General features: G+C 35.9%; 1 protein-coding gene across 1 annotated transcript in view; it reads right to left on the bottom strand.

The window, feature by feature from the left end:
- Positions 1-14,768: 14,768 nt before the first annotated feature.
- The window catches only part of LOC127844762 (collagen alpha-4(VI) chain-like), a 29,946-nt gene continuing 19,278 nt past the window's right edge, over positions 14,769-25,436 (bottom strand). Inside the window, exons 7-10 of the mRNA XM_052375221.1 lie at positions 17,875-17,913; positions 17,342-17,506; positions 15,757-16,043; positions 14,769-15,538 (exon numbers count right to left, since the gene is read on the bottom strand). Coding sequence (XP_052231181.1) covers positions 15,362-15,538; positions 15,757-16,043; positions 17,342-17,506; positions 17,875-17,913 — 668 coding nt within the window. The 3' untranslated portion in view covers positions 14,769-15,361. The remainder of the gene's footprint in view (positions 15,539-15,756; positions 16,044-17,341; positions 17,507-17,874; positions 17,914-25,436) is intronic.

Here is a 25,436-nt window from a genome sequence, read left to right as displayed (position 1 = left end):
ATTTAATTAATTAACGGAATGAAATAGATATTAGCATAAACGTATAAAGATGTATGTCAACTTGTGTACATATTTTAAAGCTTGATACTGTGTGTGATTATGAAATAAATATTTAAATAAAAGCGTATAGATGTATGTCTCCTAGTGTACATATTGTAAAGCTTTGACAATGTGTGTAAATATTGAAATACATATTAAAATAAAAGCATATAGAACCCGTCCCTTGCAGTTGTCTACCCGTATGGTCGTTCGTTAGTGGGAGACAGTGGACTGAGAAAAACGTTTAACAGTGTTGAGTGCCTCAGGCTGTCTGTATTAAAGACTTTGTTGACTAAAGAGATGGGTGAAAGTGTGTTATGCGTTAGGGAAGGTTGCGTTTAAAGAATTGTTCTGCATGTGAGTGTGATCTTTGTCAGTGTTGTTCGAGGTGCTGTGCAAAATGCGGATGTGTTGGTGTGATAGGTGTTTTGGAGAGATTTTTCATTTGATTATTGTCACTGATTAAAATGTAATGATAAACAGACAAGAATAACAAGCGAATATTATATATATCGGTATACTGGTATTCCCCAGGAATTTGGTCAGGCACTGCGGCAGGCAGTTGGTGTCGAATTCTTTATATACTTTCTCAATGTTATAAATCAAAATCCACACTACTTTGGAGCTACCAAATCACAACATTTCTTTTAATATTTATGTATTTGTCCTCAGTTCATTTCATTCAAATCATATATTATAATATTAAATAACAACCAAAATAAACAGAAAGCAAAAAAATAATATTGAACAACATTCTGTGACCCATGGAAAATCTTGCTTCCAACTACTGGTCGTTTATAAGATTGTATTCTGTCATGCACAAAGACTAAAAATGTGTTGCAGGTATATAGCAAATTTCGTAAATATGAAAGAAACTATATATATATATATATATATATATATATATATATATATATATTGGATCTGAATATATTAAATATTGGTACTGTTAAGTTATAGTCGCCGTTGAGAAAATAATGTGAAGTCTCTATAACGCTCAAAATCAACGAAACTTTCGTAACGTATTTCGTAAAATAAAGTTAACACCTTAACAATCAGTGTTCCTTATAGCAATATCCAAAATTTCAACGCTAGATGTGGAATGATTACATTTTTTTAGATACAAAATGCTCGTGCTTATTTTTTTGTGGCCACAATTAATTCCCGCGAATATATTTATTCATACGACACACGATTACCATTTTAGTGTCCATGTGTCGTATGAATAGATATGCAAAACAATAATGAAAACGAGCATTTTGTATCTACAAACATCTATTATACCAGTCAACATCTGGCGTTGAAATTTCGGCAATTGCCACAAGGAGCACTGATTTTAAATTGGTTAAATTTATTTTACGAACAATTGTACGAAATGTTCTTTGATTTTGAGTAGTAGTTTTACTTTAAATGGTCGGGAGCAATCAAATAAGACGTTTGATTCCAATTAATTGTATTTATAACTTTAACTACGCACAACCGCAACACACATCAGTTACGGTTTATTTTTTTAGCAAGTTCTTTATACTTTTTTAATTTTTCTGCAATAGTTGTAAACAATTAAAATATTCAAAAGATCGCTGTGGCGTAGTGGATATGGTGTCCGCCTAGCGATCGGGAGGTCACGGGTTCGAACCCAATGGGAGCGTTCCTTTGATCTCCCCTAAAAGACACCAAGTATTGGTTCTAGTCACAGGAAACGGACTCGACAGCGTTTATATAAGCCTACGGCTTTCGATGCAATCGAGCTAAATTAATAGGTTTAAACTAATTAAAATAAAACAAACAAACAATTTGAGGATATCTTTAATTGCTCTTACTCCACACCGGTAATAATAGATCATTATCGACCATTATTAGGGGACAAACACCATAATTGATCCCCATGAACGACCCGTAAATCGTTCATACGTGTTATCTAAGCCCCTTATGCACACACCGCTGATAAGAGCGTGAATGGTTTGATTGATCATTGGCCGAATGCAGACAGCAAGCGCTTGTGAGAATTTCAAGTTCACGCATTTTAGCCCGCTGGGCTAAAACGCCTGGGGAAATAATAATTCTTATAATCCACGCATTACACGTGTTATTTTCTATTTTGTATATGGCTAAAAGCAATTGTATGCTTTAGAGCTAATAAATGTTGCTGCTGTAGATGTTGTTGTATTATAATTCCCTTACGGCTGATCTGAGGGTCGTCGTTCCTTTTGTTTCTTCCAAAAGTCTGTTGTCTGACCGCTTTTCCTATATAATTAACATAAGTATTAATTAAAATTTGAACAAATTGTATATAAATTGTTCTGTCCATTTAAAACAAATATTTAATATTTGAAAATAAACTTTCTTAAAATCATAAATTGTATGTTCGGAGAAAAGCATAGGTAAACCGTTTATTGGTACATGTTGTTGTAAACACACCGCGTGCGTTCCTTTAATTTTTCTTTTGGTAAATAAAAAATGTTCAATATGCAAACAAGTTGACATTTGCATTTACGGTTGACGTGTTTGAAACTTTGATTAAAATCTTTCTTCTGCGAGCACACCATATCATGTAAGTTATCTTATTTGCTCATTATAGATATATTGACGATCTTTTTGTGTTAATTCATGCCAGAAAATAGTTTATGTTGCTAATTTTACCAATAAATCAGCGCCCGGAATCCAGGCGTTAAAATTTATATGGTAAATCGTGTTACCAGTTGCAACTCCAAGCGACCCGGAGGGTCAGTATAGCTGGGAGTCGTATTATTGCAACTATATTAAAAAACGGTAGTGAATCCAGTGTGGCTGGAATGTTATTAATGTAAATTTTGCATAATTTCGCGACCTGTCAAATTGTGTTCTTGCATCATGTAATGTCTAGGAAGCAATAGAGGATATTTGTTCATGTCAGTGTAAGATCGTTTGTTATTTCACGAGTGATCATAGAAATTATATTTTCACGAGTGGCGCAGCCACGAGTGAAAATATTATTTTTCTATGATCACGAGTGAAATAACAAACGATCTTACACTGACATGAACAAATTTTCTGTTTCTTTTATGCCCCTTTTTCAAGAAAATATTTAACAGCTGTTTCCCTTTCGCTGAAAAGTTACCCTTTCTAGGAGTTTCTCCCGTGGCGTGCCTCAAAACATTTCAAAACACAAAATGACGTCATTAGTATGACGAAATGACGTAATTATACCAGCGGAATTTCCAGTTAAAACTCTTTTACAATGTAATTTAACGTTGAATTTAAGCATAAAATAAAAAGAAAGTTGGATTCGGTGGAATGGTGATTTTAATTCACTCGTGATCATAGAAAATATATATAAAATTATTTATGATAATCTAAAAATAGAAAAGGAGTTCCGAAAATGTGTTCTTTTCATCGGTGAAAATAACAATTTGTTATTTTTACTGCTGTTATTTCACTGCAGAAATGTCATATTTTATCATTAGGTATAAAAGAATAATTGGTCATATACTAAGTTTAAATGCTATTGTTTCTGTGCACCAATAAGTTGTATAGAGCAGAAATTTGACTAATTTTCAAAACTTCATACTTCATTTTATATCAAAAACCTGTATATCGAAAGTAAAATTCAAGCTTTTCTTGGTGAATAATATTATTTATTTTATGCTTTCCGGTGGTTTATAGAGAAATATCAGTGAAATAAAAGTGGTATTTCACTGTTTTAAACAGTGAAAAATAACAGTGAAAAATATCAATATTTTTCATTGTTTTACTGTGAAATGACGTCATTTTTTCGACGAAATGACGTCATAAATCCAGCTAAATTATACAGTTTAAACTCTTTTACAATGTAAATAAACGGTGAAAAGAGCATAAAATAAAAAGAAAATTTGTTGGATTTGATGGAATATCGATTTTAATTCACTCGTGATCATAAAAAATACATATTTTCACTCGTGGCTGCGCCACTCGTGAAAATATTATTTTTTATGATCACTCGTGAAATAAAATCAATATTCCATCGAATCCAACAAATATCCTCTATAAAGTTAATTAATAAAATTGTCATTAATTAGTTGAATTCATATTGGCTTTATTATTGAGCTTCAGACAGCCGTACTGTCCTATAGCCTCAGGTCAATACGGCTGTCTTCAGCTCAATAACAAATCCAATATGAATTCAACTAATTAATAACATTATATTATTAAACGTTAATCTTTTTTTCTCGATCATATTGAGAAGACGAATATTTGGAATTTAATGGATGTGATTTTCACGGTATAATTATATCAGACACGTGTCACTCATTAAACCACGGTGCAACAAGGTTTTGTATCAAATGAATGCATAAAAACTTACCCGGCTAACTCTGTATTTCTAATACTTACTAGTATATCATCCCTTTTGAAACCCGGATAGGTATGGGTGCTCAGGTCGTTATGGAGCTACACTAATCGCATATTGTATAAGACATGCGTTCGCATGACGCGGCTCAAATAATGCAATCTAAGGATCAAACTATATAATGTATTGTTTGTTCCCTTTAAAGTAAAGTAAACATCGAAATCGTTAGATTTACATTTGTATTAGTACAATGCGTATACAGCTATATTAATTATAACTTGTATTTTGTCAAAGGCTTCCGAATGTTAATTTATTAATTGCGAAAACAAAATACATAAAATAATATAACATGTATAGTATTGTCTTTTTGTCATCTGTATTTTATTTCATGTCATTAAAAGCGTTTGCTCGTTTACAAAATCATCCTTCATAAAATGCATTGTTTGTGTTAAAAAATTTAACCCGATAAATGATTACGAGCAATATATGGAATAGTCATCGTGGTGTTGTTTACAGTTAAATATATCAAAGATTATCAAGATTAAATTTAAGCAATAGCAAAATAAAAAAGGGATGTTTGTACAACAGGTATGCACCCTGCACAGACTATAGCTAAGTGTTATGTGCAATAGCAAATATGTTCTTTTATTTTACATACCCCTTTATGTTGACCTGTTGAATTTAAATTAGAATGGGATTTTCATTTGCTTTTAAGAAACTAGCATACCTTTTTTGGTGGATCGAGTGTGCAAAGTCCTGTTCATCGAGTATTCCAATTTATTTCGTTTTAGACGTTGAAACTACTTTTGATGTTACAGTGCCATGTGACCGTGAACTTTGACCTGTTGCCCTCAAAATTAGTAGGCGTCTTCCTTTCAATCGAAACAACCGCAATACTAATTTGCATATTCGTAGGACATTGTGTTATAATGATTTTTGTGCAGAAACTAATTTTTGTATAGCTCCTGTGACCTTAAACTTCAACTGATGACCTAAAACAAAATCTCGTGTCCTTTAAAGTTACCAATTTACAAATATGTGCCTATTCGTATGTCTCGTCATCTTCAATGTGTCGTGAGGAAAAAAATCACCTTTGATTTTATCGCTAGGCGTCTACTGCGAATAGTAGTAGGGTGGGTATTAGTATTGTATGTAAATTAAGACACGAAGCAAGCTTTCTTCAAAATAAATTATCTCGTTAATTGTCATATCGTTTAAAAGTCAGGCAGTAGTTATGTATATTTTTATCAGATATAACAACGTTAAACTATAATTATCACATACTATCAATAGTCAGTAAGCCAGGCAGTTAACTTGTGTATTCAAGATACAGATAATAATGTTCAATAGAATTATCACACGCTTGCTTGTGTACACGAGCCTGTATTGTCATATATTTCTAATGCATTCATTTACAGTGGGTAAATGCTCTCGGATTAAAATTAAAAAGAAAATGTCCCGGTAGAGATATCAACAAAATTATTGAACCGCTTTTGTTGAAACTTTAGATGAAACATCCTTGTATTGTGGACATATGCTTTGCCACATTAATTTTTTAACATTATTCAGTTGTTTTTTTTGCAAATGATATCATCGAATCGTTCAAAGCTGGGCCTCACAACAAGATCACCAAGTCATTAAAAGCATAAACATTGTGTATGAAATGTAATAAGCAGTCATTTCTCTTCTCTCTTCCGGTGTGGTGAACACGAAGTGTAGGAAAAGCATGTACATTAAAGTTAAACAGTAAGTTAAATTGGATGTATGTCAAAGTGTTTGATTATCTTTTCAGTACTAAATGGGGCATCAATGTTCAAAGAAATTTGTACGATTTGCTACCTATCTATGTCATAAGTTTGTTATATTGAAAATGTTTAACCAAATGACTTGAAATGGCAACAGCACCGTAGCAAGTATAACTATGTCATGACTAGTAATATATTATTCATTTCATTATATCAGTGTGTAGCATCAACTATTTGGACAATACAACACTGCATAGGTTGGCCGAACGTCTATATTCGGTCCGCTGCCGATATAATGGCCGAGAGCCATTATGCGGCTAGGGCCGCTTATAGACGTCCGGCCCAGCTCTGCCGTGTGTTATCGTGTATATTTTATATCATCATATGTTGCTCCTTCTCTTAAATGTATTTCCGAACCAGCTTTCCGTACTTTTTTCCATTCACTACGCAATAATTGACGTATCTCGTGTGACATAATTTCTGTGACGAAACACACCAGACCCAAGCTAGACTCTCTCAGTCTCTGCATTTTAAAGACGACAAGAAGAACGTGGTGGTTGATTTAACAAATAAAACATGTTTAAAGAACGTATTTCGGATTGTATGTTTGTCTTGCCGTTTGATGACCGCTTTACGGTAGACTTATGAGAAACAACATCGATTTATTAATTTAGTAGGAAGTTTTCTGCGTTGTTTGATACCAAGATGTTGAAAATCGCTTGAAAATTGATGGGAAAGTTAGCATCGGAAATTGGCTGGTGTGCCGAAATCAGCATTTCAAGGGTCCTAGTCGCATACCTTCTTAGAATTATATATCTATATATAATAAACAATCGACTAGCTTTTATGCTCCCCGAAAATTTTCGGGGAGTATATAGTTGCCAATTTGCCCTTCCTTCCTTCTTACCATACTTACTTACTTCCGTCACACTTTTGTTCCAGTTTCAGGTGAGGTTTGATGTCACTGGGGTCAAGGTCATGGTCACTGAGGCTAATAATAGATTTTTCCGTCACACTTTTGTTACAGTTTCTCATAGCACCTTCAATACTTTACCGATCTCTTTCATATTTGGCATGTAGGTACCTTGCATGGACCTCTACCTTTTGATGAGGTTTGAAGACACTGGGGTGAAGGTCAAGGTCACCAAGGCTAATAATCGTCACACTTTTGTTACAGTTTCTCATAGCACCTTCAATACTTTACCGATCGCTTTTATATTTGGCATGTAGGTACTTTGCATGGACCTCTTCCCTTTGATGAGGTTTGAGGTCACTGGGGTTAAGGTCACCGAGGCTAATAATAGATTTTTCTGTCATGTTTTTGTTACAGTTTCTCATAGCACCTTTAATACTTTACCGATCTCTTTCATATTTGGCATGTAGGTACCTTGCATGGACCTCTACCTTTTGATGAGGTTTGAGGTCAACGGGGTCAAGGTCACCGAGGCTAATAATAGATTTTTCTGTCATGCTTTTGTTACAGTTTCTCATAGCACCTTCAATACGTTACCGATCTCTTTCATATTTGGCATGTAGGTACATTGCATGGACCTCTACCTTTTGATGAGGTTTGAAGTCACTGGGGTCAAGGTCATCAAGGGTAATAATAGATTTTTTCCGTCACACTTTTGTTACAGTTTCTTATAGCACCTTCAATACTTTACCGATCTCTTTGATATTTAGCATGTAGGTACCTTGCATTGACCTCTACCCTTTGATGAGGTTTGAGGTCACTGGGGTCAAGGTCACTGAGGCTTATAATAGATTTTCCGTCATGCTATTGTTACTTTACCGATCTCTTTCATTTTTGGCATGTAGGTACTTTCCATGGACCTCTTCCTTTTGATGAGGTTTGAGGTCACTGGGCTCAAGGTCACCAAGGCTGATAATAGATTTTCCGTCACGCTTTTCTTACAGTTTCTCATCGGGCATTCAATACTTTACCGATCTCTTACATATTACATTGCATGGACCTCTACCTTTTGATGAGGTTTGAAGTCACTTGGGTCAAGGTCATCAAGGCTAATAATATATTTTTTCCGTCACACTTTTGTTACAGTTTCTTATAGCACCTTCAATACTTTACCGATCTCTTTGATATTTGGCATGTAGGTACCTTGCATTGACCTCTACCCTTTGATGAGGTTTGAGGTCACTGGGGTCAAGGTCACTGAGGCTTATAATAGATTTTCCGTCATGCTATTGTTACTTTACCGATCTCTTTCATTTTTGGCATGTAGGTACTTTCCATGGACCTCTTCCTTTTGATGAGGTTTGAGGTCACTGGGCTCAAGGTCACCAAGGCTGATAATAGATTTTCCGTCACGCTTTTCTTACAGTTTCTCATCGGGCATTCAATACTTTACCGATCTCTTACATATTTGCCATGTAGGTACCTTGCATGGACCTCTACCTTTTGATGAGGTTTGAAATGACTGGGGTCAAGGTCACCGAGGCTAATAAAAGATTTTTTAGGTGGTTATTAACACATAGATTGACAAAGCGCATAATCGGGGAGCATCTATCAGTTTCACTGATATTCTTGTTTCTTTTGATATTTTGTATAACAAATTGACAATTTTGAGGGTTTGGGAAACGGGTAGTAACTGGCGGGGGAGGGGGCGGAGCAACTAATGCCAAGTGCCTGTGACTCAATACAAAGCTTTCTTACAAATTGTGTGGTTTCAAAAAAATCAGCTTAATGGATTGACGAACGGAAAATGGAAGTGCCTGCATATCGTTGTAATTTCTTTTTTATTCGTATTGAATAAACTTTTCACTGAGCAGCTTATGATAACTAATTCGTGCTACCAAGGAATGGTACATACGGAATATTACGCTAGTCAATTGTTCCAAGAGTTTGTATCAGTCGAGTATCAAACTGATACAAACTCTTGGAACAATTGATTAGCGTAATACTCCCTTTATTATATACAGCAATTAACGAAACAGATAACAATTGTATTATTTTGCGTTAACAAAACTGACAAAACAATTACTAAAACGGTACGCCATAGTTTATTTAAGACGCTTATGAATACAGTTTATGTAAATTAACGTGTAAACATTTGAGCCGGGAAAACACAGCTTTTCGACACGCTAACCTTAATGGCATCGTTAATCCAATGTTTATAACAATTAAGTCGACAACTTTTATCCTATGTTTATAACAAAAACGTTGTTCAAAAGATATGCACTTCCACTTCTAGTCTTTTATATCTTTATCGAAACTTAGTTTAAACCACATTATTGTATTATAATCCTATCGAAATTTACATTTACGCATGATAAACACACACTCCGAAATACGTTTTGCATTCGCTCGATTTTTTTAAACAAATAGTTTACTGTGAAAAAAAACACACTTCCGGCATGTCCTTAAATTCCAGAGAGTTTAAAAAAACTATTGTGTTTCGTCACAGAACTGACGTCACTCAATGCATTACGTTGTATATTTTGTAATATATAATATGGGTTTCCTATTTTCTGTTCGCGTAATGTGACGTCATTAAATGGGTCGAAGAAAGTAGTCTGGCTTGTATGGTAATACGTAATCGGAAAACAGCGAGTAGAATAATACGGGATTTATTTCAACGATTTATAGAACCTGCATTTTGTTAAAAGCATAAAACAGGTCAATAATAAATGACGTTACCATCTATGGACGGTTTACATAAAAGCGTTAAATCTGTCATGTGCCGCTCGCAGACGCCCATGAAAAGCATATCGCCGCGAAAATTGGCACGTTGTAACAGCTTAAGGTTCGTCGAGTGTAGACGGTCCGGTCTATAACATCCGATAACATCCCCGATACAAACTGTATAAGTAAACATCATAAAAAGTAGTCGATTTGACCGTTCATAAGGTCACTAGGAAGCTCGGGCATACTCTACATATTGAGACAGACACACGAAGTAAGTTTTATCCAGATAAGTCAACTACTTACGCAAGAGTTCGCTCAATAAAGTTACTTAAATGTCAGCGCAATGTACGGCTTTCAACGGGGCAGCGCCCAAACACCTCAGAATTTCTCCGCACAAATTGGCTAAATTGTAGAGCTCACCAAGACGCTTCGAATGCAGTTTGTCTGGTCAATGTCGACGAAAAGACACACTTCAAATGCTTCACTGCCAATCATGGATAAATCGGTTGAGTAAACAATCTCATTATCATATTCTTTCATTTTTAAGCCCAATTGCTTGTAATTAAAATTAAAATTGATTCATTGATTTTTAGCTCTACTGGCCGAATTCCTGAAGAGCTTATGTCATTGCGTGGTTTCCGTCGTCCGTCCGTGCGTGCGTGCGTATGTGCGTGAGTTAGACTTTTTCTTGTTTACGCGAAAAAGTTCAAAGTTTTCATCCGATTCTTTTCAAACTTGTTCAGTGTCTTTATATTAATGAGGACTCGAACCCTATTGAAAATGGGTTACATCAGAGTAAAAAGTCCAGAATTATCTCCCATTGAATTTGAGAAAATTGTGAAATAAGGCTTGTTTACGCAAAAAAAGTCCACAGTTTTCATCCAATCATTTCCCAACTTGCACAGTGTCTTTATCTGAATGATGAGTCAAACACTATTGAAAATGAGCAATATCGCAGTTATAAGTCTAGAATTATCTTCCCCTGAATTTGAGAAAAAATGAAAATCTTTAACATTTTGCCATAACTTTTGCTATATTGAAGATAGCAACTTCATATTTGGCATGCATGTGTATCTCATTGGGCTGCACATTTTGAGTGGTGAAAGGTCAAAGTCATCCTTCGAGGTCAAAGGTAAAAAAAATCAAAGCGGCGCAGAAGGGGACATGGTGTTTTCGACAAGCACATTTCTTGTTTGTTTACATATAAAGTTCTATCCTTTTGAAACTTCAGCGGATGCTTTATATCATCAAGGGCCAGAACCCCATTGAGAATGAAGAAAATTTGCCCAAGCTATTGTTGAAAAGGAGCCATTTGAAGTTAACATTTTACGTTTCTTCTTGTTTATGCGATAAATTTCCCATTTTGGGTCTGTTTATTTAAAACTTACTCAGATTGTTTATACTATCAAGGGCTTGAGCCCTATTGATTCCAGCCAGTAGAGCGATTCAGGCCCTCATTGGCCTCTTGTTCTGAAATTTTCTTTAAAATTTTATCGTACTATTAAATCTGTCAGTGGCGAATTCTTAAACAAACTGGGAAAGATTATTAAATACTGTTATAGGAATAATTGTATTGCGATAGAACTAGTTTTTCTTGCAGCATCATGTTTAGGTCTTTACTATTCACATTCACAATCAATTTACAACATTTATCATAAGCATCAATACATTGACAGGTTACTCTTAGTACAGATACTTATTGCATGCAGAAACTGCTATCATATGAATGGTCAGACCCGATGTTAACTCTTTGTTAGTGGTCCTCTTCAAAAGGTGTTCAAATCGTGGCCCTGTGGTTAAAACTCTTAACGCCACATGGCTTAAACATGGATCTCTCACATGTCAATAAACTTAATTAACTTGTTTACAAATTTCTGAAGTTGCCGCGGTGTTCACTTGGTTTGCTTAGACCAATATAGCATTCCTTCTCCGAGACCACAGGCTGTAAGCGTGTGGCTATGATATTAATAAGTGAAAACATAATTTTGAATTATAAATACTCATATTATAGCGAAAAATTAACTTTTCTGAAAAACAATTCACTATCAAATATATAATATAACAAAGTATTCAACTCGAAATCACCCGAAAACAGAATGCATCGCTTTAAACAGCAATTACTTCATCAATTTTGCAGCGATTTTCATGAACCCGGTCTTATTCAACGCAGAAATGAATTTCCTTTCCGGAAATGTATACATCTTGTTATATTTCGGCACATGCTGGGTCAAATTTTAAGAAATAAAACGATACACAATTCGCGTGACCAGCGATCAGACAGGATTTATGAATGAAATCTCCAGGTGTAAAGACACACCTTCGCGTTGGACCAATTAAATCACTCGTGGGTTTAAAATGTCAGTTCGTTGAAACGTATGTAAACAAAGGTTTCAAACGGTACTGGACAGTTGGTTTTGATGCATAATGCAACGACTGATGCTTTTTCATACGTTTTATTAAATGTTGGTATCGAGGTACGTGAACTTTGCATGGAAGATGCCCTTTACTCCGTGAAGATTTCAGTCTTAGATGCTGTCTGATCGATGTTAAGTACGCGAGTTATGTATCGTGTTATTTCTTAAAAGTTGATCCAGCATTTGTAAAAATATTGCAAGTCATATACATTTCCAGAAAGGAAATAAGACCGAGATCGTGAAAATCGCTGCGCAACTGATGAAGTTATGGCTGCTCAAAGCGATGCACCCTCTTTTCGGGTGATTTTGAGTTGGATACCTTGTTATATATATATTTGATAGTGAATTTTTTTTCCACAAAAGTTAATTTTTCGTTAAAATATGATTATTTATCATTCAAAATGATGTTTTCACTAATTAATATCATAGCCACACGCTAACCACCTGTGTCCGTGACAACACGCAACAGAGCTTTACAATTGTACATGTAACAGTCTTTATTATTCCCTACAAATATTTGTCTTGTTTGCTAGAAATCTGCCATGTCGGATCCAATTGGTTTTTAACAGACCACAACGCCCAGTTAAATATATTGAATGTAAAATTATATCGTATTGCTCTTTTCAATTTGTTCATATCATCTGTGCTCAAACAAGTACAAATATTTCATCGCAAAATAAAGTCAAAGTCCACATGTGCAACATTTGATACATAAAATCTTTCAGTGATCCTCGACTTTTTAGCTCTACTGGCCATAGGCCAGAAGAGCTTATGGGATGGCATGGTGTCCGTCTGTCTGTCTGTCTGTCTGTCTGTCTGTCTGTCTGTCTGTCTGTCTGTCTGTCTGTCTGTCTGTCTGTCTGTCTGTCTGTCTGTCTGTCTGTCTGTCTGTCTGTCTGTCTGTCTGTCTGTCTGTCTGTCTGTCTGTGTAAGTGTGTGTGTGTGTGTGTTAGACTTCTCTTGTTTATCCGATAAAGTCCACATTTTTCATCTGATTCTTTTCAAACTTGTTCAGTGTGTTGATAGTAATGAGGACTCGAACCCTATTGAAAATGGGTTACATCAGAGTGAAAAGTCCAGAATTATCTCCCCTTGAATTTTAGAACATTGTGAAATAAGGCTTGTTTACGCAATAAAGTCCACAGTTTTCATCCAATCATTTCCCAACTTGCACAGTGTCTTAATCTGAATGATGAGTCAAACCCTATTAAAAATGAGCAATATCGGAGTTATAAGTCCAGAATTATCTCCCCTTGAATTTAAGAAAAAATGAAAATCTTTAATATTTTGCCATTACTTTTGAATATTGAAGATAGCAACTTCATATTTGGCATGCATGTGTATCTCATGAACTGCACATTTTGAGTGATGAACGGTCAAGGTCATCCTTCAAGGTCAAAGGTAAAAAAACTGAAAATCTTTAACATTTTGCCATAACTTTTGCAATATTGAAGATAGCAACTTCATATTTGGCATGCATCTGTATCTCATGGAGCTGCACATTTTGAGTGGTTAAAGGTCAATGTCAAGGTAAAAAAAAATAAAGCGGCGCAGAAGGGGACATAGTGTTTTCGACAAACACATTTCTTGTTTGTTTACATATAAAGTTCTATCCTTTTGAAACTTCAACGGATGTTTCATATCATCAAGGGCCAGAACCCCATTGAGAGTGAAGAAAATTTGTCCAACTTATTGTTGAAAAGGAGCCATTTGAAATTGAAATTTTACATTTCTTCTTGTTTATGCAATGAATTTCCCATTTTGGGTCTGTTTGTTTAAAACTTACTCAGATTGTTCATACTATCAAGCCCTATTGATTCCAGCTAGTAGAGCGATTCAGGCCCTCATGGGCCTCTTGTTTTCAAATGTTCTCCCGGGTAAAATTCTTCGTATTTTTTGTATTAAAAAAATGAAACGCCAGGAGTTTAAATATATGTTATGGAAAACCGTTGTGTGGTCTTCAACACACTTTTTTCGAATCATTCCACTGAAATTCATCTAACAACGACCCAAGAATTTTTATGTAATATTTTTTAGGGAAAACGACTTTGTACATTTTCTTCGCTGAAAACAAAATCTCTGAGCGTTGAGTACGGTATGTAATTTACTCGGCATATAGAATGCAAATCATGTCATTTAGTTCAAAACTGGCCGCAGTCCGGGATTACATGGTTAAATTAGATTGTTACAATAACTAACAGTTTATAAAATTTCAAATGTTCATGGAAGTGATCAGGCCCTGTCTTGACAAGTTCCCAATGAAATGAATACATGCGAATATATTTGTTCATATATTGACCCGGTTAGTCCACATCGTTATAAGATATACGTCAACATTTTACTTGTGATACGGCGTTGTCATATATTTCATGTAAATTAAAAATAGTATTGAACCAGAAAATTCTGGGAAATAGTGTATTGATTATTGACATGCAATATTAATCATTTATGGTATCACTCGTAGCGCAATATTTTCGAGAGTAATTGTACCACTGCAATTGCATGGATAACAAAAGATTTGTTTCTGGTTAAATAAAAATATGTTTATTTGATAAAAATGCGGTATTATTTATTTACAAGTTTGAAACCAAGAGCACAGGATAATTAATTAAAACAAAGGCATATGTATATATAGGTCAGCGAAAACGCAACAATAAAACTTGAAAATAAAGAAATAATGAAGTATCGAACCAAGCCAAATGGAAATAACATGAACAACTTGTACAACGAAGCAATGCTGTTATGTAATAAAGTATAAAAGGTAACAGTAATACTTCACAATAAAATACATTTGATAACACAGCAAACAGCGAATTAGAAACAACAAAGACACAAACAAATAAACAACAGCACATTACATGTAAGGATGGAAGAACTTAACTAATAAACAATACATTTACCGATAAATGAAGTGACACATGTCCAACATCTTGCAAAGAAAGGAAAACAAAACATGTTTGTGTTAGAACTCTTAATATTACTATAACTATATTATAACTTAATATTATAACTTTTACTACTGCTATTTTAAAACATGAAACAATATAAATACCTTAAAAATAAAGAAGTGTTAATTCAAAATCAGACAAATAATTGTATTTTATTAAATGCTGCATGTCTGAAACATTTCATTTAAATAAGAAACGAAATAACTGAAACAAAACAATGTTCAACAAAATCAAAGATATAATTTGAATTTCCTTTATATTTTCTAAAATTAACACAAAACACTATTAAACAAAAAACAACCAATATAGTCAACAAACCTTTTATACAATGTTTTCTTCCCCTGTCTGTAGCAGTTCTCCTCTGCGCATGCGCCCGGCTGTATACTGACGTTATCAACGGCCATGTCGCTAAGGTAACTTTTTCCAACAGCTGCATCTAATTCAAACTTGAAATACACAAAGAAACAACAGCATGTATATACAGTTGTGGGTTGAGTACGTGCAAAACATCTGATCATTTTTTAATGGAAACCGCATTAAAGTATAAATCATATATATGACACACAGCAAAAATGCATATACTTGTTAACTTTCATGCTGAGCTTGTCTATACAACACATACATTTTCCAAAAAGCAAACAATATTTGGGTAAATGCAACTTACAAACAGCGTTCCGTTAATACCCTTCGTCGTTCGTATGCTACATGCCATGTATTGCCATTTGTTGCCTTGGTTGCCAGTTCTCGTCCAGATTTCTTGTCTGGTTCCTTCAACGCTGAGTTTCAGGCGTAGTGTGCCAGTGTGATCGCCAGGTCCATCACCTCCACTGTCAGCTTTGCCATACATATGGTAGTTGAAAGATACGCAGTAGTTGTCGAGAGGGAAATTTGCTGACCGCAATTTAGCCGTTCTCCCAGTGTTGTTAGAGGCGTCCACAAAGATGAAATTTCCTTAAAAATACGTTCTTTTGTGAGCTGAAAATTATTGCTTTATTCAAAAGTTTTCAAATATGTGTTAAAAAGAGGGTATGTTTTGATGAGTATCGGCTTCTGTGAATACCTGCTTTCCTCTGGTGTGCCTCTTTTAATATTTTTTATCATTTAGATGCAATGCAATAATCGTTGAATAAGTTGAGTTTCGTTATTGTACTTTCGGTTTATAAAGTAATCACCTCATTCTCTTTCCATCCAGTTTGTGTGTGGATGGAGCATAGTATGTATGATCGCGATGATTCAAAATCACTACGAGAATCTGCACCATACTGATCAATTGTAACGTAGTAAATATTTAGGGGCATAATTGCATACATGAAACAATTGAATATCAGACAATCATTAATAAATATTTTTTTATCACAAGACCCATAATTATATATATGGAATACTTTAATTAAGGAAATTATTATAAGATGTTTAATGAAGAAGAATACATATACAAATAAAAGACAATAATTAATATTAAAATAATTCTTGAAACAAAAAGAAAACGCAAATATGTGCACCTGTGAATGTGTTATTGCGTTTTAAACCAACATTATGACTTGTAGGTCAAATAAACATGCACCTAACGGCTATTATACATAACAGATGCCAAAATAATTATTATACATTATACACGTCTAAATGATTAATTATCAGAGTGCAATTTCCTTGCCCTCAGAATTATACGCTTATCAACAAGAAAACACACTCTAATAAAATCTAGGATAATTCCTACTAATGTGAGTTATTCAGCAAAATAGCGAATTAGTCAATCGAAAATTATAACATTCGAGGGCGGAGTTATATTGACCAACCAAAAATTGAATACATATCGTCTGTTTGATAGTAATGTAGCTCTGAATATTCACTTCCGTAGGAATGTGAGTACACGTTAGAAACCCGAGCAGATAGGTCACAATTATTTGTTGTCGCGGGGCCGTTTGGCAACCACATATATCTTGTTGTACGGACTATTTTACGAACATTTAAAAGCGTTTGTGTTAGGGATAAATCAACAAACATAAATCGCATTGAAAACTGTATTCGACTTGTGTACGTTATTGTGTTCCACCGACTATGCGACACAATTATACTTACGGAACTATTATTCATCGAATATCATATTTTTGCTTAAATTATTTGTATACAAATGATTGCGGAAATCAGTTTATGAAAATTGTGTTCTAAATGTTAACGAATATCTATATCACAAATGACCACCTAAACACGTTAAGGCACATACCGGTATTGTACATGCATTTTCTTACCACTACTGCTTCTTCTTACGTCGGTGCCAGGCCCAGTTTTTCCTGCAATGTCGGTTGGTCCTTGATGTCGGACCCAGTTGATCAAATCCGTTTCTCTTCGTGACCAATCACAAAAGCGTTCTTCTTCTTCAAATGCACAGTTCGAGGATAAGGAAGACTTCACCGCTGAAAATACAATTGAACGTTTTCTGTAGGAATTATGCCAGTAAAAATAACATTGTAATATAGAATGTCTAATAAAAATATACGAGTTAACCATAGAAACCAGATTTTAATATATGCCGAAATTAATAAAAAAAGGTTTTAGCTTTAAGCTTTCATTAAAATGATTCCGTTATTTTATTTACCTGTAACGATCAACTTAATTGCATATATTTATATATAGTATAAGGAAGCTACCGATAACATTATAAAGAGATAAATTTCTCTTGTCCGCTAGTCTTTCGCTAGTCTTTTCTTTAAGGCAATTTGCCTATTCTTTGCATTATAAAACATAAGACACAAATCAACTTAAGTTTACAAGAATAAATTACCTGTAGGTGCAACCGTACCGTTGTTGGTCTTTTCTGTTTCTGAAACATAAGGTATGCTGCTGTATACGCATGAATACATTTTATTACATGTTTATTCGAAATAGTGGTCTACTGTTTCGCCTGTGACCAAGACGTTCTATTATTGACAAGAGAATGAAGTTAATCGAAAAATTAATGTGGGAAAAATTGTATTCTTCATATTTGAGACCGTTTAACAGCAAAACAATCGTCGTATTCATACTATTGCTAACATCTGACCCCAATCGAGTCCCACATTACATAACTATCTCCCTGTAATTCGGATATGTTGTCTGAGAAGCAATATGAAGGGTTCTCTGCCATGTCAACCTCAGCGCAGAGAATTGACATAAACCAGCAAAGCTCGATCAAATGCCTGCCTTTATTACCAATCACGTGATGATAGCCGAGCCACGTGGTACAATAATTTTTCCTTTTTTTTTTTTACTTTTTGTAATTTATGTACCTTATTTTTGGGGATGAACCTAAAATTATACACTGGTTTCAAACTATACAAGAAAAGGATACTACTTTTCATAATAAAAAATATTAAAAATAAAATTGAAATAAAAAATAATAAAATAAAATCTTTCCAGATCTGGAATGGCAGAGATTGTATTACAGAGCGCGGAACTGTGCGTAGAGATTGATGCAAGTATGACATCAGCAGGTTTCTGTTAACGTTGTTTTTCTTTTGACAACGCATTGCTAGTATAAAACACGGAATCAACACAGACTCAACAAACGAATACTTAATAGCTATGCAGTTTAAATTGTCGTTGGATACTGTTTCAAAGTAGCTATTCGATTGTTACTTTTCAAAGATTATCGATCTAAACATATTAACTTACTAACCAATGAACACATACATGGGGTTCCTTCCTTATAACTTATCGAATTATCAGTCAATATGCCCTGAGTCATACACAATCAACAGTTTCCTAAAATGCTTTAGAGTTATAATCTCGAAAATTGCAAACCAGATTTCAAACGAAGGCATCACCAGCTATTCAAAGGATTACAAAGAATAGAATTAATTTAAATCACATTGAAATAAATATGTTATGTTGTGTTTGTTGGCAATGCCGCACACGAATTTTCACTGTATTCACTATGCTATCAATATGCGATTATATAAATGATATTCACGTATTGTCATTTGACAAATGACAACTTGTTGCATCAACTGAATTTTGGATTTATGTACTTGTTGATCAAAATTGTGTTGCGTTTTAATATAAATACCCATTTTAATATAAATACCGGAGAAGCGACGTGAAAGCCCATAGGCAGTGAAACTGTTTTGGCCCAGGCCCCAGGCCCTAGTCGGCCTAATGCCCACTAGAAAGCCACTGCCCAGTCGTTATAATTAGCATGTATACCAGTGCCAGTGCTGACAAGACATAAAATTCGTAATTATCCTTTTGTATGTACAAACTGTGTTGAATTATATCCCAGTCTGATCCTCAAATGAACATCTTGACCACGAAATCAACAACAAAACAAAACGTTTTTGCTAATAATATATGATTGCCAATTGATAAGACAATGTTAAGCCTTTAATTGGAACATTTGTTTCCCATCTAAATTATTTTAACATTTCCGTCATATGCAGCGTGTCAGGGATAAACATAACAAATGGTAATAATTTTTAAAGTCAAATACAAAAAGTTATTGAATTTAAAGTAATCCTGATACCGGTATTTTAAGTACATCGTTCGGTTTCAAAAAGTAATGCAACTCTTTTAATTTTACAAATTAATTTTATGTATTCAATTTGGTGTTATAAAACAAAAAGACCATCAACAAATCCCAAATCAAGAACAATAAAATAACGAATCTCTGTGACTTATGAAAATAAGCTCATTTGCTATTCTTACAGGTACAAACATGCCGCCGCTCCCGTAAACAGTATATTTTATACGTGTTGTGCAAACATTAAGCCTGATAATAAAATCGTACACGTGCAGTTAAAACAATGACTTATTTTAAATTAGTTACATATTAATACCTGTAAAACGTAATAAACAAATTGTTTCACATTAAGTTTGCAAATAAATATAAACAATATCACGGAGGTATGACATATTTGCAATTTATTTATCAGTCAATTTTATGACTGATGTTCCGAAAATCTCTGATTGTATATGAAATAAAACAACGAACACCTAGTAAAATTGTAGGTCAATATCACAAATGGGTACGTTTGTGTCATTTCAGTTGAACATAATTATTAAAACATGATAATAATGATAAAATAATAACGTAACTTTAAGTTTAGTTCAAGAGAAATTACAGATTTCTGTTTAGAAATTTAAACGTCCATTCAGATTTTAAGAAAAGCGCAACGGAATGTTCAGTTTTAAAAATCATATAAATTTCAATACCAATTACTGACATGTACGGAATCCGGATAGGGCCAAGTTGAAAGTCGCGTGTCGACCTTCGAGGTCGACACACGACATTCAAGCGACATTCTCTCGACGCGCGACAAATCAGTCGACAGTCAATATTTTAGTGTCGCATATCGCGCTGGGTTTTAGAAAAAAAATATCGAAGAAAATCTTGTCGACTGTTTTGTCGAGCGTCGTATTGAGCGTCGAGAGAATGTCGCTTGAATGTGACTTGAATGTCGTGTGTCGACCTTCGAGCGCGACACTCGAAATTCTCTCGACATTCTCTCGACGCTCTCTAGACGCGCGACAATCATGCGACAGTCAATATGATATATCGCGACAATGTCGCCTGTCGACCTTAAAATCACTAGGTCGACACACGACATTCTCTCGACGCACGACATTCTCTCGACGCTCTCTCGACGCTCGCGCGATATATTGAGAGAATGTCGCTTGAATGTCGTGTGTCGACCGGTGTGGGAGTAATTTTTTCATCTGCAAGCAAGGTGTTATAGTAACTTTTTCAGGAGTAGTAATAGTAGCAGTAGCAGTGTAATAGCAGTACCAACACCACCAGCAGTAGCAGTAGTACTAGTTGTTGTAGTAGTAGTATTAGCTGCAGTAGAAGCAGTAGCAGCAGCAGTAGCAGTAGTAGCAGCAGTAGTAGTAGTAGTAGTAGTAGTAGCAGAAGTAGTAGTAGTAGCAACAGCAGTAGCAGAAGTAGCAAATAACTGCATAAGCATTGCATGCTATGCATTTTCCAGATTTTTCATCAAGACTCAATAACATGAACTAGAAGTGTTATCTCTTTTAGGTATTATCTGCCTATTGCAATGTTGACCGGAGCTGCACATCATAATTATGATATTGGTTCTTATTTCATGAACAATGAACATGATACTACTACTACTACTACTACTACTACTACTGCTACTACTACTACTACTACTACTACTACTACTACTACTACTACTACTACTACTACTACTTCTACTACTACTACTACTACTACTACTGCTGCTGCTGCTACTACTACTGCTGCTGCTACTACTACTACTTCTGCTGCTACTACTGCTACTACTGCTACTACTACTACTACTTCTACTACTACTACAACTACTACTACTACTACTACTACTACTTCTACTACTACTACTACTACTACTACTACTACTACTACTACTACTACTACTACTACTACTACTACTACTACTACTGCTGCTGCTGCTACTACTACTACTTCTGCTGCTTCTACTGCTACTACTGCTGCTACTGCTACTCCTGCTTCTGCTCCTACTACTGCTATTACTCCTATTTCTGCTGCTGCTACTGATGCTACTGCAGCTACTACTACTACTTCTACTGACTGCTTTTACTGCTGCTACTGCTTCTACTGCTGCTACTGCTGCTAATGCTGCTGCTTCTGCTGCTACTGCTGTTACTCCTACTACAGTTGCTACTGCTACTACTGCTGATACTGCTACTGCTGCTACTGCTGCTACTGCTGCTGCTGCTACTGCTGCTGCTGATGTTATTTCTGCTACTGATGCTGCTGTTACTGCTTCTACTGCAGCTACTACTACTACTACTAGTAATACTGCTGCTGCCACTGCCGGTACTGCTGCTACTGCTACTGCTGCTACTGCTTCTACTGCAGCTACTACTACTGCTACAACAACAACTACTACTGCTACTGTTGGTGGTGCTGCAACTGCTACTACACTGCTACTGCTACTATTACTACTCCTGATTCTGCTACTACTACAACTACGACTACCACTACCACCAGTCCCACTACCACTACTACCAGTCTCGCTACCACTACCACTACCGCTACTACTACTTCTGCTACTACTGCTGTTGCTGCTACTGCTGCTGCTGCTACTACTGCTGATGCTACTGCTGCTGCTACTCCTGTTGCCGCTACTGCTGCTACTGCTACTGCTACTGCTGCTGCTGCTGCTACTGCTTCTACTGCAGCTACTACTACTATTACAACAACTACTGCTACTGTTGGTAGTGCTGCAACTGCTACTACACTGTTACTGCTACTATTACTACTCCTGATCCTGCTACTACTACAACTACTATTACCACTACTACCAGTCCCACTACCACTACTACCAGTCTCACTACCACTACCGCTACTACTACTACTACTACTACTACTACTACTACTACTACTACTACTACTACTACTACTACTACTACTACTACTACTACTACTTCTACTACTACTCCTACTCCTACTACTACTACTACTACTACTACTACTACTACTTCTACTACGACAACTACTACTACTACTACCACTACTACTACTGCTACTAGTACTGCTGCTACTACTACTACTACTGCTGCTTCTTCTGCTGCTACTGCTACTACTGCTACTCCTGCTACTGCTGTTACTCCTGCTACAGCTGCTACTGCTACTACTGCTGCTACTGCTGCTGCTACTGCTGCTGCTACTGCTGCTACTGTTACTACTGATGCTGCTGTTACTGCTTCTTCTGCAGCTACTACTACTACTACTACAACTACTAATACTGTTACTACTGCTACTGCTGCTACTGCTGCTGCTACTGCTGCTGCTGATACCGGTGCTGCTGCTTATGCTGCTACTGATTCTACTGCAACTACTACTACTACTACTACAACAACTACTGCTACTGCTACTGCTGCTACTGATTCTGCTGCTACTGATGCTGCTGCTACTGCTGCTTCTGCTTCTACTGCAGCTACTACTACTACTACAACAACAACTAATACTGCTACTGCTGCTGCTACTGCCGCTACTGCTGCTACTGCTACTGCTCTGCTGCTGCTACTTCTTCTACTGCAGCTACTACTACTACTACTGCTACTGTTGGTGGTGCTGCAACTGCTACTACACTGCTACTGCTACTATTACTACTCCTGATTCTGCTACTACTACAACTACTACTACCACTACCACCAGTCCTACTACTACTACCACTACTACCAGTATCACTAACACTTCTGCTTCTACTACTACAACTACTACTACTACTACTACTACCACTACTACTACTACTACTGCTGCTGCTGCTGCTGCTGCTGCTGCTGCTTCTACTACTACTACTACTACTACTACTACTTCTACTACTACTACTACTACTACTACTACTACTACTACTACTACTGCTACTACTACTACTGCTACAACTGCTACTCCTGCTACTGCTGCTACTTCTGCTACTACTGCTACTGCTGCTACTGCTGTTACTCCTGCTACTGCTGCTACTGCTACTACTACTGCTGCTACTGCTGCTACTGCTGCTGCTGCTACTGCCACTACTACTACTACTACTACTACTACTACTACTGCTGCTGCTGCTGCTGCTGCTGCAGCTATTACTACTACTACTACTACTACTACTACTACTACTACTACTACTACTACTACTACTACTACTACTACTATTATTACAACTACTACTACAACTACTACTACTGTGTTACAACGCTGCTACTGCTGCTGCTGCTGCTGATACTGCTGCTACTGCTGCTGCTGCTGCTGCTGCTGCTGCTGCTACTGCTGTTGCTGCTATTGTTGCTGCTACTGCTGTTATTGCTGCTATTAGATGCCGCTATTTTTACTTAAGCTGAAAAAGTTACTATAACACCTTGCTTGCAGATGAGAAAATTACTCCCACACCGGTCGACACACGACATTCAAGCGACATTCTCTAGATATATCGCGCGAGTGTCGAGAGAGCGTCGAGAGAATGTCGTGCGTCGAGAGAATGTCAGGCGTCGAGAGAATGTCGTGCGTCGAGAGAATGTCATGTGTCGACCTAGTGATTTTTAGGTCGACAGGCGACATTTTCGCGATATATCATATTGACTGTCGCATGATTGTCGCGCGTCGAGAGAGCGTCGAGAGAATGTCGAGAGAATGTCGAGTGTCGCGCTCGAAGGTCGACACACGACATTCAAGCGACACTCAAACGACATTCTCTCGACGCTCAATACGACGCGCGACAAATCAGTCGACAGTCAAGATTTTCTGCGATATTTTTTTTCTAAAATCCAGCGCGATATGCGACACTCAAATATTGATTGTCGCATGATTGTCGCGCGTCGAGAGAGCGTCGAGAGAATGTCGCTTGAATGTCGTGTGTCGACCTCGAAGGTCGACACGCGACACTCAACTTGGCCCTATCCGGATTCCGTAGACATGGTGGTTGTCTTAATGTTCGTCCTGTAGAACTAATTTTAAAGGGATCTTTTCACGCTTTGGTAAATTGACAAAATTGAAAAAAGTTGTTTCAGATTCGCAAATTTTCGTTTTAGTTATGATATTTGTGAGGAAACAGTAATACTGAACATTTACCATGGTCTAATATAGCCATTATATGCATCTTTTGACGATTTTAAAACCTAAAAATTATAAAGCGTTGCAACGCGAAACGATTGAATAATTTGGAGAGTTCTGTTTTTGTCGTTAAATTTTGTGAAACTACGAAGATTGCTTATATAAGGTATAAAATACGTAAAATATGTGTACTCGGCGGAATAGCTCAGTAGGCTAAGGCGTTTTTACTTCAGGACTCTGGAAGGACTCCAGGGGTCACTGGTTCGAAACCTGGACCGGGCAATGTTCTTTTCCTTTTTAAAATTTTATTCTTGATTTTTTACTGGAGCTGTTACGATCCAATGTTTACATTTATCGATATAAAGCATTTAATGAATAAGTTAAAAAATGCCAAAATCTGTGAAAAGGCCCCTTTAAACATATACAATATATTTCGAACACTTAATCATCGCGTTCTGTGAAAGCAAAAGTAAAACAGGACAAACTAGTAATTGTTTCTTACGCTTGTTATGATTTGTAACAGATCATATGGGCGTTTATTCCGAATCTAATAAATAATATACCATCATAATGAAGTAGAATTTAGTTAACGTTCCCTTCCGAAGAATCATGAACACTACATAAACAATTAAAATAATAACTTATATTTACCGGTACAATAATACCACATGTTAATCAAAACTAAGTGTACCTAAAACAGCAGTAGGTATACGTATAATATTTAATAAAACGTTTATTTCCATGGAAAATCATTATTTTACGGGAAAACAATTGAAACGGATCCAAATGTAGTAGTTTTGACTCGAATA

Source organism: Dreissena polymorpha, chromosome 9 (assembly GCF_020536995.1).
Source record: "Dreissena polymorpha isolate Duluth1 chromosome 9, UMN_Dpol_1.0, whole genome shotgun sequence".
NCBI classification, from domain to species: Eukaryota; Metazoa; Mollusca; class Bivalvia; order Myida; family Dreissenidae; genus Dreissena; species Dreissena polymorpha.
The sequence above is the reverse complement of the archived record's forward strand: the minus strand, read 5'-3'. Positions and strand labels throughout refer to the sequence as shown.